Below are 20,186 nucleotides of genomic sequence, written 5' to 3'. Positions count from 1 at the left end.
TAAACAGTGAAACCCACTGAGATGAGGTCAAAAGAGGTGGACCTTTTGCTGAATAAAAGTCAAGAGTTTATAAGGAAAAAAACGAAGCGTTCGTTTATGCTAAGGAATTGAAATACTGCCTTAATTTTCAGGAACTGCAGACATAAATGGAATTCCCTGTTGTGATCTTATTTTGAGTTAAGGCCAGGTCAAAAAAGAATGAGAGTATAACACTCTGGGAGCATTGTTTTTGTATTCATTGGTATGACGGATTCTTCAAAATAGAAAAAGAAAGGAAAAAAAAAAGAGAGCGCACAAGCTTTTTTTACATTAACATTTTGTAATTTAATGAATTTTTTTACACTTACAACTTTTGCACATTTACTCCCCCCCACCGTTTTCTATAGGCAATTAAAAGTTATCAGAGATGTTGTTTAAATATAGTTAGACTTGTGTGTGTGTTTACACTTACCCATGCCATTGTTAGCTAGGGAGTGCAGACCCTGTCCCTATCATCTGGTTGTGACACCCGCTCTGTGGGACATGGCAGCTCCCTTAGAAACCGGCAGAGTTCCAATCATCTACATGCCATAACCTTACGGCCGCCTTTGTCCTCACCTCCGCCAAGATTCATTTGTGTCGCCCCAGCAGGTCTGACCGCTGAGCAAAACCCCGGCAGAGCAGGAGGGAAATACATTTCACTGATTAAAGATATCTGGTGACTGCTCTACATGCTGTCAGCACACTGTTAGTGTTCCCCCACCCCCAGCAATCCCTCCTCCCTCTCACTCACCTCATGTATGCCATCTCCTAGATTCTCCCCTTGTACTTTCTCCTTCCCTCACCTCTCACATAAGAGAAATACAGAATTTGCAGCAAAAGCACATATCATAAAGAGACAAAGAAACAAAGTTGGGCTAGAAAGGAGAGAGGACAGATGATGGCAACGTCGAGTTTGAGGGCGGCAGAGTAAAATGAGCACTAATGTTGGCTGAGTAGTAAAAAGAGAAAACATGTGTATGTGTTATTATAAGTGTGTGTCTCATCTCAGTGGCTATGTGGTCTGACCTTGGGCTTTTTGCAGTACCCTTCTGCAGTGGCATGCCAGCCAGCTGTAAAATAAAACAGAAGATAGTACGCGCACAGTAAATCAGAAATAGCTGTGCTACTGTTCGCTGTGTGTGCTTAAGAGCCTTATACTGCAGTAAAATGCTTTGCAACAGAGGATTGAGATAGGGTAAGAGATACAGGGTACCCCTGAACCCTTTTCCTATCTAAGATCATATATTGTGTGTTGAAAGGTTAGGGCAGTGGAGGGAGGCGGGAAGTGTTTCTTTGTTTTTTTCTGTCTTGTGTCTTTCTTCGAGGCTCTTTCTTGTTTCATGCTGTCATACATAGTTCCCCTTTTTAATTAAAGACAATAAACCAGAACTGTGTAATGACTGTTAAGCTCCCCCCCCCACCCACACACACACACACACACACACACACACACACACACACACACACACACACACACACACACACACACACACATGCAGCGATTCTCCAAACCAGCAGGGGACAGTGTTATACGATATGTAATTTAATATGCTTGTACAAATGCATATGCACTGTTAATTAAAGACCAAACATTCTCCTCTTTGTTCTCTTATTTGTTGTTGACTTTGTTCACATTGAAGTTTTAGCCTATTTTGCGCTATTAGTTTGACTCAACTGCCCTGCCTACGTTGGCAGAACCACAGAAATACAGAGTGGCCTATAACTTCAAATGACTTGATTGTTCTACTTTCTTCATTAGGTACACTCGTATATGGGTCACATGTTTTGGAAGGTGGAGATGGAGGGGATGTGGGAATTGGCACATTTTTTTTTTTTTGAACATTTTGCCCATTTCCATTCCAGGAGTCACCTCCAAACCCTAATTAACAAGGAAAGCCATCAAATCAAACTTTACTAATCCCAAAGGTGCTGTCAGCAGGCAACTGGCACAGACTTTCTCAATGCCACTCTCTCCTGCCACCTCTAGTATTAACTCACTCACCACTGTGCCAGTGAAAATGCATGTGTGTGTGTGTGTGCGTGCGTGCGTGTGTGTGTTTGAAAAGCCGTATAGGGGGCAGAGTTCAGTAGGAATGACAAGCGCTGCTGGTATCATGAAGGGCAAAGATCTGAACATATCAAACCCTCCACAGGCTGATCATCCATGTGTGCATTTGTCATCGTGTTGCTAATTTGCAGTGTGCACGTCTGCAGTGCTAATTTGTGTTTTTGTGTGGTTAGTGTTTGCGGCTGTGCTTTAGAGCGCGTTTGTATGCACGTGTGCACGTCAGAGGCGACAAGCGAGTGTTAGATGTCAGGTGAGGTGAGGGACTGTAGAATGTGGAGAGCAGTAGAGTGGTGCTCTGTGTGACACCAGTCCTGTAGACAAGGGTTAAGCAGGGAATAGGGAATAGTCCTGAGGTAATAGCATGGGGGCGGAGGGTTGATGAAGAGTGAACAAAGGTGATGCAGTGTTTCACAGACACGACACCCTGATATGCTTTGTTGGCTCATTTGATAGGAGCATGTGAGTGAAGGAGTGTGCCCTCAAGGGAAATTTAATAGCAGTCAACATCAGACTTTATGCCATGAAAATAAAAAATAAGGTAAATATACAAGACTGTGAGAATAGAATAGAAAAATTCAGCAGTGCACTGGCGTAGCTCAGGATGTCTAAGTAGTCAAGCATATTGCGCTCTTTAAAGCCACTTGGACCTAGCTATTTGTAGTTACTCTTTATTGAAGTTATGATTTAACCTGTATCTAAATGGGGAAGCCTTGGTGTGTGCATAGTAAAAGCATTCATAATTAAACATGGAGACTCCAGGTCTCTCCTCAACGTCTCGACCTATCTTCTTCCATAAGATTCATATCAGATATTTGGCCACTGAACTACATTATGCTCCTTTTTCTCCAAGTCTTCACAGCAACCAAAGGCTATCTACTTTGCACTATAGACCACAGTGGTGACTTATTCCCATGTGTGAAGCTCAGGAGCTGATGGGCTCTGAACATCCAATTCAGCGTCAGTGGCCCAATGGCGTCTAGAAAAGGGTAGCGGGGAAACACTTGACCTTCCATTAATTGTCTCGCATGCATAACCACTTGTTAATTACTGGAAGAACCAAAATGGCTTCCAAAGCTAGTTTCTAAAAGGTCACTTACCTCTGGGTAATGAACATTCTCAGCAGTTCTGAAGTCTACTGGTCTAGTAGACTGGCAAGGCTTAACGATGTATGGTGTTGTAAAGTCGATGCTTGTCTTTGAGCGAAAGGAGATGGCACTTTATATTTCACGTTTCTTTGACCATTTTGAAGTCTTTCTGTCAGTTATTAGATTGAATATAAATTCCTTGTAGACAGACTATTCAACATTCATGTCAAATACCAAAGTATTAAAGTGGAATGAATGTAAGTCTATGGGTGTGCGAGATGCCAATTAATAACCTTGTGGTCCATAACTTGCAGGTGCACGCACATTCGTATACACACTCTGCTTCCTCATCTCATTAGCCTTTATCCTCATTCTCTTTATCTTTTTCACCTAGTCTGCATAAGGAGAATGTATACATTCTTTGTAGTGACAGTATTATCAGGCAGGGTCATCTTTCTTGCCTCTCCCGTACAGTATAACGATAAGGACGTGTGTTATTTTTAAAGAACCTGTTCAAAGAGAGGAGCGATAATATAGCGATAAGGTGATTAAACAGAAAGGGTTTTATATGATGCACATTAACAGTTTTGTCCCCTTTCATGTCTCAGGAATGATTACCTTTAAGTATCTCTCCTGCTCCTTATTGCAGTTTCTGAAAGCATCTAAATGGCGGGCTAGCAAGCGGGAGTTAACTTTCTAGGCTTCTTTGTGTGTTTGAGAATATTCTTAAACGTTTTCCCCAAGGTGTTTTTTCATTCAGCCATTTTGTTTTCAGCTAGAACTTTCTTTGTTGTCTTTACATTTTTCTGGGTCTATTAGTTGCAGAGTATCGCAGACTAATATTAAAATTTAAACTACACTATGCACCCCTGCACAAAGGTCTGATCCCATATTGTGCTAACTCTCCACCCAATCCATCACATGCCTGTCTGGGCTTTGTATCGGGGTTATGAGCAGACGGCTTGCATCACCACATATTTGATTGTTGGTTAGGAAAATGTGCTGCCTTCAACCTTGCAGGGGTCTTTAACCTTTCAGAGTGGTATGCAATCTTGGTTGATTTTTATTGGTTTATTTTCACCTCTTTCAATCCCCACCTATTTTCCCTCTCTCCTTCTCTACCCCTTTTTAATAGCTCCTGGTATTGTCTTGGTCCTTGCTGACAACAAAGGGGATAAATGCAATGCCTACTGTAAGTCCCTGTGGTTAGGCCTTGGACATGACACGTGTCAGCCTATGATAAATTGGCTGTGTGTCTGTTCAATTTCAAATGCAAAGCTCTAGAGAGAGAGGAAGAGAGAAGGAGAAAAGAACATGATGGAGAATTGGGTGAGAGAGAGAGAGGAAGAGAGCGAGAGATGCCGGCATATTTCTGGCACAGGGAGAGAAGGATGCCTCAGATGCTGGATGTTAGTGTGTGGGGTACAGATAAGGCATTGCACAAGTTTTGGAGTGGGATGCTCACATCCCAGGGTTTGGGAGGTGAAATCTTGGCAGTGGGACAGGTGCTAGACAGAGGAGGATGAGTTAGAGGAGAGGGGAGAGAGAAAGACAGGGCATGAAAGATGAGAGAGCTCTTTTCACAATGCTGATGAATCACTTTTCGCTGATGTGTCCACAAGCAGTGAAAACAAATTAGCTTCACCTAACTCTCTCTACTTTGCTGTGGTATACTTGCGGGGCTAATTGTTTGTTTCTGCATTTCTGTCCTTTTGTACTTTGCAATAGTGAAAATGGTGTTGGACACCCCGCTTCCAGGAGGATGCCTGGCTAATAATCTGCCTCTGCTAATCAGTGCAGCTGGGTTGGGAGAGTTGGCGCTCTGACACCAGGCAGCCACGCAGAGTGTTGGGGAAGAGGCAAGGATGTGAGCCAAATCCAGCTTGTATCTCCCAAGCGGAGCTTCATAGAAGAAAGGGGGAGTGCTGGGTGAAGAGAGGAGAAAGAGGCTTCCTATACCTTAGGATGCCTGCTTGATGCCTTTACGGGAAAAGTGGAAAGATTGGCGCTTTTCATAACAATTGGCCTATGAGGTGACAAAGACGATATTATGCTAATGTCAGCCTAATCACAGAGAGAGCGATATCTTCTTAAAACCTTTGGCACAGCACTGCCCTCACAAATATCTCATGGTCGCTCAGATTGCCCCCTCATCTTACACCCACCCCTACCCCTAGAGCCTATGTCTCCTTTTATTTCTAGCTACACCTTGAAAAATCACATTTTTATCAGTCTGCCTTTTTCTTCCGAATATTACTTTGATTTGGCTCCTTCCACTTGTCCATGCTATCTTGATACACCACTGGCGACACGTCATTATGACCTTTAAATGCCATTTTCAGGTGTGCTGAGGCGCCTCACTGCTAATGTGCATATTTGATAAGAAGTTTGTCTGTCCTTGAATCTAAGTAGATTGATACATGTTTGTTATTCCACTGTCAACTCATAAACCTCAACCCTTTTGCTGCAATGTGAGGAAATAACTGAATGTAAGATGTCTATGGCCTTCCCTGCACTGCTACTGTCTTGGACTTGTTTCCCTCCCTCTTTTCAGTGCTGCCAATAGGGTAGGGATGCTCCTGGTGACTAATTTGCTAGTTGTTTATAAAAGAGGAATAAAATAAGACAAGTAGACGAGACTAAAAGACAAAACCCTTGAAACCCATTTGAAACCTAGCACACTTTAAATTGACAAAGTTAAATGTGGGTCAAAAAATATTTTAGGTGCAGTATGAAACCATTAATTATATCCTTATTGATGAAATCATGTTTTAAATGTGCAACACTTTGCACCCTGCATAATGTTGCAAATGCACACCATGTCAAATAGGTTTGCAGAGTTTATTTGACCTTAGCAACACTAGGATGAGTAGTTTTGGTTTCTTTCATGTTAGCATCCACAACTTGGTGTGTGTTTGGAGGTGACTACTGGAATGGAAAAAAGTTGGACATAACGCATTGGCATTATCAAGGACTGTCGTATGAAAGTAAATACACTGAGAGAACTATCAATTCACAAACCACTATCCTGAGGTAAGTTTAACTGTGGAGACCAAAGTTAACATTAATTCAGCTCAACTGAAAAACCAGCCAACAATGGTAACACCAATTCAGAGGGAGCACATGGACACAGCCTGAGTATGGCTGTACCCATGATGCAGAGACGTGAGACATCAAGTTGAGGAAAGTATAAGCACAGCACAAAGAGTTACACTAACTTTCATGTCGCACACTGTGGATTTATGTGTAACTCTAACATCTCGCTGTGAACTGTTTGCTGCTGTTGCCTTGCATTCAAAATACCTGTATTAGTATAGCAGTCCACACATGTTTGCATTTAGTTAAGTTTTGTAATACAAAACAGTTTGTTAGTTTGTGAGGTGCATGCGAAGTTTATGACGGGGTTTAATGATAATGTTGATCTTCTTGACAACAATAAAAATGAATAAAGTGAGCGAAACAGACTGAGGAATTTATCTTATCAGGTTAATCATACAAGTTTACCAATGGGGAAATTATTTGCAGTTGGAAACAAGGTGATAAATTGCACAATATTGCAGTATATGGTACTGCAGTATGCAGCATGCCACAAATTGTGATTCTGACCTTTACCTGTTAGTGCCGTGTTCAGTGAAGGACCTCTATTCTTCCCTTATTTAACCTGTTTTACCTTTGGAGCCATTAGGCAAAAAGAGGTGAATTACTGTGTTACTTTTAGTGTGTAAGAATATAAAGTCTTGTTGGTCTTTAAAAAACAAAACAAAACAAAAAAACAAAGGAAAAAGCAAAAAAGGCGTTAAATTTAGCATCTGTTATCAGAGTGTTGGTTTTTTGAGTTGTTTATGGATCAGAACTTTAATTTTTGTCATCTGTAAGCCTGAAATTGTCCAACCATGCTTCAAATAATTTAGGATAATTCATTGTCATTACTCTTTTTAGATTGTGTTATTCAGTCTTTAGGCAAACTGCTCTAATCTGGAGGTTCAGGGAGATTACAAAGCAAAAAGAATATCTGTGGAGACACAATAGCTTCTCCTCTCTACACCAGCTCAGATGAAGAGAGACAGATTAATCGGCTACCAACTTCTGAAATCCAATAATAATGGGTGCAATTCACGTGTAAGACTGCTTTTTGTGCATCTACACGAAAGATTAAATTATTTTTAGCCTGGAAGGAAAGGATCTCCATTGTGTTTCCCTTTATGCAAAATAATCATGTCCATTTACCTTTTAGCAAAGTGGTCACATGATCTGTATATGCTTGCTTTATGCTTTAGATTAACAGATTTCATAAGAAGTATGCCCATCCTCTAATCTTGCAAGATATCAAAAAAATCTTAGTATAATAAACTGGAAGAAAGGTATAAAGGAGTCGAAGGAGAAAAATAGGAGAACAGAAAGAAAGGTTCAACACTGTGACTGTGCTGAGCCAGGAACTGTTTTTTTCCTTGTGATCTATCCACGGCTGAACTCTCTGACACCTCATCTGCCGTGCTGACGAGACGTCGCTGTGGCTTAATTGAAGTGGGTTTGTCTCATCCCTTCTCTCCCATGATCCTCTTCTCTATGGGTCAGTGAGAGGTGGGGGGAACCCCCTTGAGTACACGGCATTGGTGGGATTGCTATTTGCCTCCTGCCGCCCCTTCCGAGAGGATGTTAGATTGAAGTTATTTTATGCTTGGCTTACCTCTCTCTTCCACTCTTCTGCATCATATCTTCTGCTCTTCTCTTCCTTTATCTTTTCTTTCTCTGCTCAAGCGCTCCCCCGGTCCATTCTTAAAACCTCTCATGCAGCAAGAAGGGAGGAAAGCATCCGTTACACTGTGAAACTACTGTGATTTTATGGAGGTCCTGTAGTTGAATAGGTATACTTTTCCCAGTGGAGCTCAATTGTGTTTGAAATGGCTATCATTTCTTTTTTGGTCTCAAATGCAATGAATGTGTTTTCAGAATGGGCAAAGATCTAAGGATGTGGAAAAGTGCCTCCTTGGCTCACTTTGTAAAGAGCCGGTCCTGGAGAGCCACTATGCAGCACTCTGACCTGCAACAGCCTGTTACATATTTTGCCATCAGAATTGCGGCATTTGTTATATAATGTGTATAATGTGTTGAGGGTTTTTTTCTTCAGTTCTCAGTAATGTTAAGACACAGCTTTGGTTACTGTACTCGAACACTTAAAAGAACATTATGTGTTGCTGGAGGATGAGTGCAGGCATATGTATAGTTTATCCTGTGTGAGTGCGTGGCTCTGTAGGTTTGTGTGCCTATATGTGTGTTCTGGACTCAAGCCTGTTTGTAGCTCTAAGTGTTGTGCGCATTAGGGGAATGAGGGTAATGATGTGAGAGGCAGTTGTGTTTTGTGCCAGGGCGACCCTGCGGCTCACACCCCATTCCCAGCCCAATGTGTTTCTGATTCTCTCCATCCCTCATCACCAGTCAGCTTCTTCTGACAGCAACCACATTCATATAAAGTTAACCCACAAGCGCGTGCACATACTTATACACATTTATGTTATATCGCTACTTGGGCTCAGACTTTTGCAGTAAACACAGAGCGTGCACACATACCGCACCTCATATACAGTCACTTCAAAGTGCATATCAAGATATGCATACACACACTTGAGTGTTTTAGGCCGCCCAATGAAATGATCACTCCATTTAACTTATCTGATTCCCCCCCTCCCCTCCCACACACACACACACACACACACGTGCAAGCATGGAGCAATATGCAGCCTCTTTCCAAGGCTGAAATGGTTGACTCATTGCATAAGTAGAGGTCAACCCTGATTCACCGTTTAGAGATGCAAACGTGTTGGGAGACTCACAATCTCCCATATAGATGTATTCCAAGAACCTGTCAGAAACATGCTTCTGCATATTGATTCCTCTGTTGTCTTTGTGATTATAAAGATGTCCAACATTACCTGTATTTCCCACCTGCGTCGGTGGGTGGCTGAGACACAAAGGCAAATATATGAGAGAACTTTCTTCAGCAATGCTTACCTTTATGGTTCAACGCAGTAATTGGCCTAGGGTGAACATACCCGCTCGACACTGGCAGTAATGTATTTGAGAAGATATTGAAAAAGCTGATGAGGGAGACACAAGATGTGTTGTAGAATACAAAAGCTAATAATGGTGGGGATTTTGATGAATGGATCTCCAAATGTATACTGATATCGGTCTAAATTGCATTCTTTTGCTCACAGTTTTTCGTGTTTTTAATTTATACATTTCCTCATTGACTATGCAAGGTGCATTTCCCATAGAAGGGAACAGTTCACTTTGTGCGGAGGGTAGAACTTGCACAAGTCGTACTGTCGTTCAGTGCATAGATAAATGTCCACGGAGTTCCGATAACACTAGGGAACCTTCCAGTACTCGCATCACACATATACACAGTAAATGTGTCTAAGAGTCATGGACTCGATGCTCACGCAATGTGCTTTTGAGTACATACATATCATTTTATTGCTGCATATATCACCCCCATACTGAGACATCTGAAAAGAGAGCATGATCTATACCAAAACATTAATCATCATTCATTGTATGTTAATAAATTCAGAATTTCTCCATTTACCATGCGGACGTCCATGCGTGCTGGAAATGCAACCTTTCCAGAGCTCATAAATCACACACACTGAGTCATCTGACAAACTACCCCAAACACAGGCTGAGGCGCTGCGATCCCTAGGGCACAAACACACGCCATCTAATGTGGCGGATTCAGAGCGGGGACCACAGTTTTCTCTCGCCCCTTGACTACACTCCACTGCCAACCCCCTAACAACAAGAACCATTCGTTGCGATATGAACAAATAACGAAATCAGAAGGGAATGCGGGGTGTCTGTGGCCTTCTCTGCAGTGGTTTTGGGTCCCACAAAGTACCCTCTCTGTCTCTGTCTTGCACTTGCTAGTTCACTCTGACTTTTTTCCTTGCTTATTCTAGGGGGTCAAGTCCGTGGGCAAACAACAACACTTACACCCAGCGGCTTGGTTAGTGTTGTGTTCAGCGAAGAACCGCTCCCTCTCATACTTTACCACAGGAACCATATAGAGTATAAACTGTTTTTAGAGCACTTGTTTTATGCAGAAGAACTTTGTTCTTCAAATATTTAGGCTAATACGGTGGTATTTCGCTTTAGAACACAAGGTGTGGAGGGTAACACGTTTGATAAAAGTATTTTAGATCATGTTATTCAGTCTTTAGATAAACTGCTCTAATCTGGAGGTTCAGGGAGATTACAAAGCAAAAGGGAAATCTTAGCAGATACAATAGCTTCTCCTCTCTACACCAGCTCAGATGAGGAGAAACAGATTAATCGGCTACCAACTTCTGAAAACCAGTAATAATGGGTACAATTCACATGTAAGACTGCTATTTGTGCATCTACATGCCAGATTAAATTATTTTTAGCCTCCAGGGAAAGGATCTCCATTGTGCTTCTCTTTATGAAAAATAATCATGTCCCTTTACCTTTTAGCAAAGCGGTCACATGATCTTTGTGCTTGCTTTATGCTTCAGATTAACAGATTAAAGGCTTTGTTGTTAGTGAAAAGACACAAACAGCTGCCCAATGAGAGTCGTCAAAAAAGGGTTCGAGTCAGTGTTACAGCTGCGATGTACTGTATACATTATGAAGGAGACCTTCTATTGTGCGATTAGGAAGATAATGTCATCAAATGTTAATGACCAGAGTATTTACAGTGTGCAAAACGAGTGCCCTCTGATATGCAAAGACACTTCCGCTGAGAACCTACTGTATATACGGAAAACTAGTGAAAAAATAGAGACGCGAGACGGTGCGGTGTAAAACAGACAGCATTATTTATCCCCTTTTTTCTTTTCTCTCATTTTCCTCCTTTTACCCCCCTTTGGGTCTCTGGATCCTTTCCCATCTCTCGTCTGTTGCCCAGGCCTATCCCTGGCTCCCTGGAGACAGGAGGACGAGTGGTTATTTCTGACTTTGGAAGATGGTCGTGACTAATTGATTCGACATCTGATGGAATGTGTGTAACGTCTCTTTTCCCCCCACTGCTCCAGCCTTGCCACTTGCTCAGATGAGCAGAAACCATTAATGTATTGTGCATATATTTATGTACTGTACGGCTGTGTTTGATATGAGAAATGTGTTTATGCCAGCACTGTCTGTGTTTCTCTGTAAAACCGTCATCGCCTTGTCCCTGGTAATCTAAATTATTACTGGATTGTTTGATGTTATACTTAGAGAAAAGAAATTCTGTATACCAGTCCATTCCCATTGGTCTTATAACAATGGAATATGTGGCTAACACTCAAAATACTCCCACTTATGTTATCTGTTAGATCACTTTGTATTGTTTTTACATGTTCTTGAGATGTTGAACCACATAAACACAAGTGATCCCAAAGGTGCTTTATTGTTTGGGAGGCATCTAATTCATTTATTGAAGTTTTGTTTTCTCTCTCTCTCACTCTGTCTCTCCCTACTGTCTTCCTGGCCCTCTGTCTTTGTGTCTTTCTGCTGTAGTTTTGGGTAGAGTCCAGACACCTAATGAGTTGACTCTGATGGGCTAAGTCCCACAGGTCTTGAAGCTTGGCAAGCTGATGTTGATGGCCACTCTAAGGTACCTAATAGATCTAATCATTTAGCTGATTGGTCCAAGTAATCAGTCTCTGGTGGGCACACAGGGGATGAACAATGGCCAGTTTCCACTCTGTTTCCTCAATAGGCTGGCAGAATGTGAGTAGGTACTGTTGTGTTGTGCACAGAAATGCTGGTGTATGTATTGTATGCTGAAGTCATGTGTTGATCTGTTAAAATGCTCTGGTGACTAAAAAGTTTGGGGTTGCTTTTGTTTTCTTTGCTCATCCAAAGTTTCTGTTTATGAGCCAAATATTTCATTTGATCTTGATGCCTAGAATATATAGTTGTCCTTCAAGCCCACATGAAGTAGATAATATTTTGCATGTAATTTTAATGATCAGTGTAAAGCATATTATAGTGTAACAGCATTTTACGTCTTCAAAGGCCTGCAAAGCAAGATGCAATGAAGCTTCTTTTACGAGGAGGACACATTCAGTATATTGTCTGGATGTGGAGAAGGCCACTAGGGAATGATCAAGTGTGCATCCCATCGACCCGCATCCTCTTCCCCATTACCCTGACATTTCATCCCTACATTTAATTCCAGGCCTTTCTAAAGAGCAGGTAATAGTGCAGAGGGGTACAGGGACCCAGAATTAAGCAGTTTTACACCGAAGGGTAATTTGGTGTGATAAATGTGCCGTCGCTGGTAACTAATAATACATATTTTAAGTAGCAGCGGCAGAGCTCTGCGGCCCAGTAAAGGTAGCATCATTATTAATGTGGGAGTCGCTGCGTGTTTTAGTCAGGGTTACGGCACCAAGGTCAGAGCTACGTTTCACTGAATTAAAAGCCATTTTGAGCTATGGCACTCCTAATCAACTCAGACCTAAAGGTGCATAGCTCAGTTATAATGAGGCACCAATGAATTTAAATAAACAGCAAGATCTAGTGATTTATAAAGGCAATGTGCTATCCTTATAGCTCGTTAGCCATGACGGATACTCTTTATTCTCTGGGCCTCTTTACCCACAGGACCCCAAGCTTTTAACCAAGTAATGTCTGCCTCTATTGTCAGCGGATACGCATTCGGTGCAGGACACTTATCCCCGTCATTATGAAAAGTGGAGATACAATACAAGAGTAATGGTAATGTATGCCATCCAAATAGGTGATTTTTCTCCTCCCCTCCTTCCGTTTTTTTGCGAATGTAAAAACTACCCCGGAGTTTTAGGCCCATGAATTCATCATCATATTTTCTCAAAGGGGTTTTCATATATCCTGAAAGGAAGCATAATCCTTGATAGTAGAAATGTTTTGCATTTAAAGGGGTGCTTCTCGTCGGGGAATTGATGGTGATGTTCGGGTGGGGGGGCTGAAGAGAAAGGAAAGTTCTAGTTTTAAAGTGATCACTTATATAAATTATAATATTTTCATGCGTGAAAGGAGTTAGTGGCTTATTTCAAGTACTTTGCAATAATACAAAGTTTTCCAGTCAATGTGCACCATTAATATGCGGATTAGGAACTTTCTACAATAATGATGTCTAATACTCCCCATTCTCCACATTTTAGCAATTCGTTCTTAAGCATTTCCCTGTCTATTAGCAAGACCCCCCCCCCCTTTTTTTTTATTTTCAAACATTGATCTGGCCCATTGCAATCAAAGATACCTTGATTATCTTAATACAATGAGCCAGGGAGGATAGTTAGTACTTTAGCTGGGGCCAGAGGGGGCAGCGAGCCGTGCACATGTAGCCTCTGTGCTGCTCCTGTTGGAGCATGCCAAGGTATTTGCCACTTCATCAGGTTCTTTGTTGTCTGCCTCTCTTTTGTGTTTCCCTTTAAATATTTTTTTAAGCAAAGCCATGGCTACAGACTTCTTAATACATTTTATTCAGGGGCCTTTTTGAGAAATCAGCTGTTTGGTTGGTTTTCTTCATCTTTGACTCTGGTGTATCCTCGCCTTATGTCTAATACTTATCATTGTGCATTTTAATCTCCTAAAGATACATTTAATATGACAATTGATGTAAAGACTGGCTTTTTACCAGTAAGAGTAACCGTTTCACCTGCGCATGAACATGAGCCTGATATGCCATGCACTTTTTTTATGTGCAGTACCTGAGGCCGGTCTGAATTTAAATTGACATGAAATATTTTCATTTTCCAAAGGACAAAAGTGTTGACTCGCCTCCAAAATACACTTGTTTGATTTCCCATGTGAACATAGTACACAGTGACACCCATAGCTTTCACCATTCAGAGACTCACTCACTCAGTCTCTCACTGTGCTCCGCATTTCAGAGTAATTTTCACTCCTGACACCACGGCTCTGCCTACCCGCCAATTTCTGCCTCAGTTCCTGAATGGGTGATTTGTAAAGCCATGTTCACCTCAACACTCAGAAGATTTACTCAGGAGTGAGCTTGCCAGGTATTTGAGCTGTCAGTTTGCTCTGTGTTCACAAACTTGCTGAAGGGAAAGTAATAGCCATACTCAGCCAGTTGACTCAGCCGGTTAAGTTGCTTTTTGAGATACAGTGGTATACATTTAGATTTCAGCTACTAATGCTGGCATTATTTAATTAGAATGAAGAACATTAGCTAGCTTTCTGACACATGAAGCTGATGATCTTTCTTTTTTTTATCCAAAAAAAAAAACATTACATGTAAATGCAAATGAGCTACCTTTAATCATTAAGTTAAATAAAAGCCTAAAAAACTGTTATCCAAACAATACCCATTTCTTTAGTGCTTGCATATATACAGTATGGCAGCTCAACTTGTATTGCTGATTTGCCTACATATCTTCCTGGCTTTTCTTTCCCTGCTTCTGCTCCTGCCTTTCCTTTCCACATGATTTGTAAACAAGATGTAGTTGTTTTTGGGGCTGGAGGTCGTTGATTTGTCTCCTTCTCCCCGTAGGTCATTAAGGTCACCATAGCCCCGAAAGCATCAAGCTTAGAAAATGAGAAGCCCGCTCGGCTCTCCCGCTGGCGACCGGGAGCACCCCTTGCCCGCGCTCGCCCTGATGATTAATGCCACCCCCGTCCAGCCACAAACCTTTCTGCCTCAGATAATGCCAGGCAGCAAGCGCGGCTGACACTTTTAATGTATAATTAAGTAGAAAAAGTCAGCACTGGCTATGCAAATTTTTTAAAATGATAAATGACGCTGTACAGCAGCAGGGATTGATTTGGTGTAAATGAAACTAATTAAGGAAATGTCAAACATAATTAATAAAACAGGTTTAAGCTGCAAAACATTGTCAATTGAATGAATGAGGAGGCATTGGCTCCCATTGTTCAGGCTTTATTTAGGTCTTGTGTTTAGCTTGTTCCCTGCTCCAGAATGCTCTCTCCCCTCCTCACTCCCTCCGCCACCAATTCCCTGAGAGGGGGAAAATAAATTTGCTTGTCTCTCCACTGACTGTAGAAATTAATTGCTGAAATCTTGTCCCATCCAAGTGTTACATTCACACGCAGGACATTAACATAACTAATTTGAAAGAGCTCAAATGACTGCATAATGGAGCTCCGTCACCATGCATGACAGTCGCTGGTCATACCAAATTAGCTTGGCTTTATAATTGAAAAATTTCCCCCTCCTTTCTTATTTTTACATCATCTTCCCTCCACTTTTTACACATACTTTTTCACGTCTTCCTTGCTCCCTGCCCTCCTGTCGTATCTTTCCTTCTTGTTCAGTTTTCCTGATAAGAACAAAGGTTTTATAATTTACAAAAAGAGTGCTTGACCTATAATTAGAGAAGAGGAGTGAGGGGAGAGGAGGGGGAGTACCAAGTGGTGGCGGCAGAGTCAGATCCTTAGTCCTGGTAATGATGCTGGAGACCTTGTGGCCCCCAGGGAGGCAGAAGAATAATGGGATGGGCTATTTTTATGGGGGAGCAAAGCAATGGGCCACCAGCCGCTGGGATGCCGGTGCCTGCGTATGGTGCAGAGCAGCAGGGGCTAGCAAGGGGCTAGTGGGGGGCAAAGGAGGGTGAATACTCAACCTGCCAGATTGTCCGCTCTCAGCCCAGCCCATCAGTTCTGTTTGTCAGCCTGATGCACCGCTGTCGGCCTCCGTGCCCCCATGCCAGCCACAGACAGAGAGAATGTATGTGTGGGTGGCTGGGTGGGTTAGGGTGGGGGTGAAAACATCTGCCACTCAGAGGAGAACAGAGGGCTTAAAGATACAAGGTGAGGGACATAAAACAGTAAAGAGATGCATTTTCCTGAGCACGTGTATTAATTATGAAGACCTGGATTTAAATACTACTTTGCAAAGACATTTTTTAGCCTTTGAAACGGGTTGGAAGAAGCACTCTGCATATGAAAGGATCAGACTGAAACTGTTAAACTAACCAAATAATCAACTTTTATAATCTAAAGTTTTTCTGTTTTCCCAAACTAAAATACATTTTAGATGTAGATACTTTTTAGTGTTGTTTACTGTTTGACCCAAACCTGGTGATAATAGATATCTTTAATAATGCGCCTGTGTGCCGAACAACACAGCAGACCTACAGCTGCCAATATTTTTTTGTGCTTCGGTTCAACATACTCTAACCACTGCTATTTATCATACTCCCACGTTACAATTCTCAAGAGTTGGAGTAGCAAAAGAAACAAAAACAGAAAAATAAAAAAGTACGAGAAGAAAAGGATACAATAAAACACAAAACTGCAAAATAAAATAGGCGCAGTCTTTATTCCCATTGCATTTTCACTCTCATCTTTATTTCATTATTCCACTAAGAATTCTTATCCCAGCCAAAAGTAAAGCTCGACTGTGTTTATATATATTTTTTTAAATACGTAAAAAGTTAAAGCTCTTCTGTAAACCCACAGACACTCAAGTGAAATATAGTTGATAAATTTTGCTTAAAGTTTCTGTATTGTTTTTGAAACTTGTAAGCAATAGATCCAGCAGTACAATACATGATAGTATATCATATATAAGATGGGAAATGACGACCGGGCCACAGGTCTAACACAGGCAACCAGTCAAAATGATATATTTAGGATAAATTACAAGTTAACCGAACAAGCACATCTGTGGCAGAAAGCCGAGGAGATTTCGAACTCATATATACATATATCTGTATAATCATATACAATATCGTTTGTGGCTAGGATTAATGTAAAACCTAGTATCATTTGTGGAGAAAAAAGGTGAGGTGAGACAAACAAATAGTTAGTTTTAACATTTTATGATACGTTTTGTAACATCACAGTGTTAAAACTGCCATAATCCTAAAATTCTCTCAAAACTAATATTTTACACTGGTGTTCAAAAAAGTGAAATATCCATTCACCGTCTTCTGCCACTTATCCAATTCAGGGCTGCACAGGCTGGAACCTATCCTAGGGCCAGAGACAGGACACAGCCAGGATAGGTGCAGTCCAGCTTTTGTCGCAGAAACCTGGATCAGCCAATTAAAATCTGTTCCCAAAATCAGTCTGAAATGCATAACATTATTGCATGTATGTGATGGTTCATAAGATGAAATCAGCTGATACTGTGCTTCTAGCTACATGAGTATGCTCTGCAAGAGAGTAATCAGTTGCTTCCATGAGCATGTAAAGTTGTGGCAACAAACTTACACGTCTTGCAGTCAGAAAGTTCAGAAACTGTTATTGTTGCACACACACACTGAACTAACCTGCGTGTCGAGGATCATTGCTGATGATGAGCTTGCTCTCAGAAACTAAAGAGCAGTCTTGACTGGAAGAGTCTGCAGTCTCTGCCATGAGAACTTGTCAGAAGCACGAGCAAGAGCATCATTTTCTTTGACATTCATAGGATTGTGCACTGTGAGTTTGTCCTCCAGGCTGTCAAAGCTGAGTTACACTGCAACATCTTAAAGCGTCTTAGGGGGAACATTCGCTACACACAACCTGAACTGTGGTGCATGTCAATAATAGCCTGCCGAAAAGGCACGTTTTAATTCATACACACATATTTTTCTATACTGCCATGTTAAATGTAACCCGTTTACACAAACGCATAATTGAATTTTAAAATTAGACACTTAAAAGACAAAAACATATATAATGTATGTAAATGTAAATATTAATATACATATTAAAAATGTCTTCATAATAGTGACATTTCTAAGGCGAGTGGCTTTCCACCATAATGTATGAGCGAATGGTTAAATTACAGTATTTGTGTATTTAATGTAAATGATAAAACATTATATTATTATGGAACATATGCAGAAAACATAAAAAAAACATCATGCTTCATGTTTACTAGACTCATAATTGCTACAGTTTTGTTTTATAAAAAACATAGAATGAAAGTCTAAAAAAAAGATGCTATTTGAGGCAACAACAATCTCTTCTTTTAATTTTATGTATTGTTAAAACATGGTGGTTTAATTAATTTCATTTAATTAATTTTGTTTATATTATTAATGTGAACACTGAAAATGTACATAGACCAGTATTGAGCAGCACTTCATAAATATTGTGGTTGGTCCATTGAGCAGTATGTCCTGAATCTAGCTAGAGGAGGTAATTTCACATGAATTATTACCTAATGCACTTGAAAGGTTATAAAATGTCTGCATATTAAAAGTGCAGTTTATTTCTGCTGCCCAACTTGAATATAAAGTTACAGTCTATTTGTTGATTGCTTGATCTTAGTTTGTAGCAAACCAGCCAAAGTAGTGGAGCAGTTCTGCATTGTATGCTCGAGTAGCACATGAACACGTAGATGACTGCATAAATGATGATGTACATAATCATATTTGCAGCTAATTTCTCTAAACACATATCTGAATATTCAAAATCAGAATCTAGAAACTGGAAGCTTTGTGGGTCAATACTTTGGGTTGGTTTTGGGTGTGGGTGTACAGTTTGGAGTGGAGTGAAACTGAGGAACACAACTCTTTTTAAAATGTATCTAAATTCTAAACAGTGAGAGGCTCATGGAATAGGTAGTCAGTTATCCTTTATCCAGAAATCTGCTGGCCAAAACACTGGCTGTCACCTCCAGAGGTTGAATCAACAGATCTTCACCAATGATTTAATGAGACTGACTAGTAGAAAACTTTGATTCGTGTATGTGTACTGTATTCTGCAGAAAATCTACCCATAGTCTGAAGATGTAGTATTTTAACATCAGTCAAAGTAAAGAAAAGTGTGTGCTCTACAGTTGTTTGATTGGAAACTGGTTAATTAGGGACAATATCTATGTATCAGTGCAACGTAGGTGCACAATAGGTGTTGTATTCTGGCAAAAGGAGCAATCCCTCAAATGTTTTGAACATTTTCCTCAAAGTTTCCCAAGTGATATTTCACTTTTCATGTTATTTTCTTTTTTCCCCACATTTGCCTGTGACTCTTTCATACAACCCGATCCTTAAAATGCCAAGGGTCACGTGTCAAACATATGCAGCACGGATTGCAATTTATTACCCCACATTTGCCTGATAATTTTTCTCTTTTGACAAGCTTAGGTAAATCATAAAGCCTACTCTATAATGTATGAGGGCTCCGCTGGCTTGATGAGTAAAGTCTGTTGCTATTGGCTGTTACCCCTGTGGTGTTTGAGTTCCCATAAGACCAATAAGACTTGTCTGTATTCTAGCGTGACTCGAATCACTGCAGGAACAGGTAAGGTCCAGGTATTTATAGTAACTATATGCAAATGGATGAGTGCCATGTTGTACTCTTAGTGCAGAGGTGACAGTTAAATACATGTACATAGAAGGAGAAATATATGGGCTTCGCCCTCTCTTTGAGACAAGTCTAATCAGTTAGGATTGCCTTCTCTCCTCATTTCATTTGAATATATTCAGCTTGGACTTATTCTAAGGAAGTGTCTCCCATGTATATTATTCCTTCCCGCTGAAGGCTCATTATTTTACAGCAGGGTGTGTGAGAGGCGGCCCCAGTCTCTGAACTCTCTGTCGAGGCTGTATTAATCAAACTTCACGCAGCGGGAAAGGGTCCACCCGCTGACATGGCACTGCTCACTCTACACTTGAGGACAAAAGGGAAAACACACAACCTGAGCCATTACTGTGAAACATCTGCAGCTTTTAAGCATTACCACTTGTCATTATTTCAACAGCAGTAGCCACATGCGAGTCCAAAGATTGTCTCAAAGAATTTGAAACGACCGTTGACGCGTTTCGGCTGACATGTCATATAATAACATTGTCCTCTTCTTCCTTTTCACTACAGTGGATAACAAGATCTTTGCATGGGGAAATGGCACCAGTGGACAGTAAGTAAATGTCAGAAGTAACGTTATCTGTCTTGCTTTGATGGTGTGTGAAGGATGAGGATGAGTAGTGATACTTTGGGGAACTACTCATCTGTCTGTGAAGCTATCAGTTTGTTCTGCCCACTGGCCATTCAAACGTCTTATTGTTTTCTGCCGGTGTACTGCATGGCTGTATATTAATCGGACGAAA

At 41.0% G+C, this 20,186-nt stretch overlaps 1 protein-coding gene across 1 annotated transcript in view; it reads left to right on the top strand.

The window, feature by feature from the left end:
• LOC146562389 (uncharacterized) overlaps positions 1-20,186 on the top strand; it is a 306,632-nt gene that overhangs the window by 30,787 nt on the left and 255,659 nt on the right. The window contains exon 3 of the mRNA XM_085294108.1: positions 19,954-19,996. Within this exon, the coding sequence (XP_085150234.1) occupies positions 19,954-19,996 (43 nt within the window). The remainder of the gene's footprint in view (positions 1-19,953; positions 19,997-20,186) is intronic.

Source organism: Mchenga conophoros, linkage group LG12 (assembly GCF_057382185.1).
Source record: "Mchenga conophoros isolate Kocher_MC1m ecotype Shallow Benthic linkage group LG12, M_conophoros_male_GT1.1, whole genome shotgun sequence".
Lineage (NCBI taxonomy): Eukaryota > Metazoa > Chordata > Actinopteri > Cichliformes > Cichlidae > Mchenga > Mchenga conophoros.
Note: the sequence above shows the minus strand (reverse complement) of the source record. Positions and strands in the feature narration are given on the sequence as shown.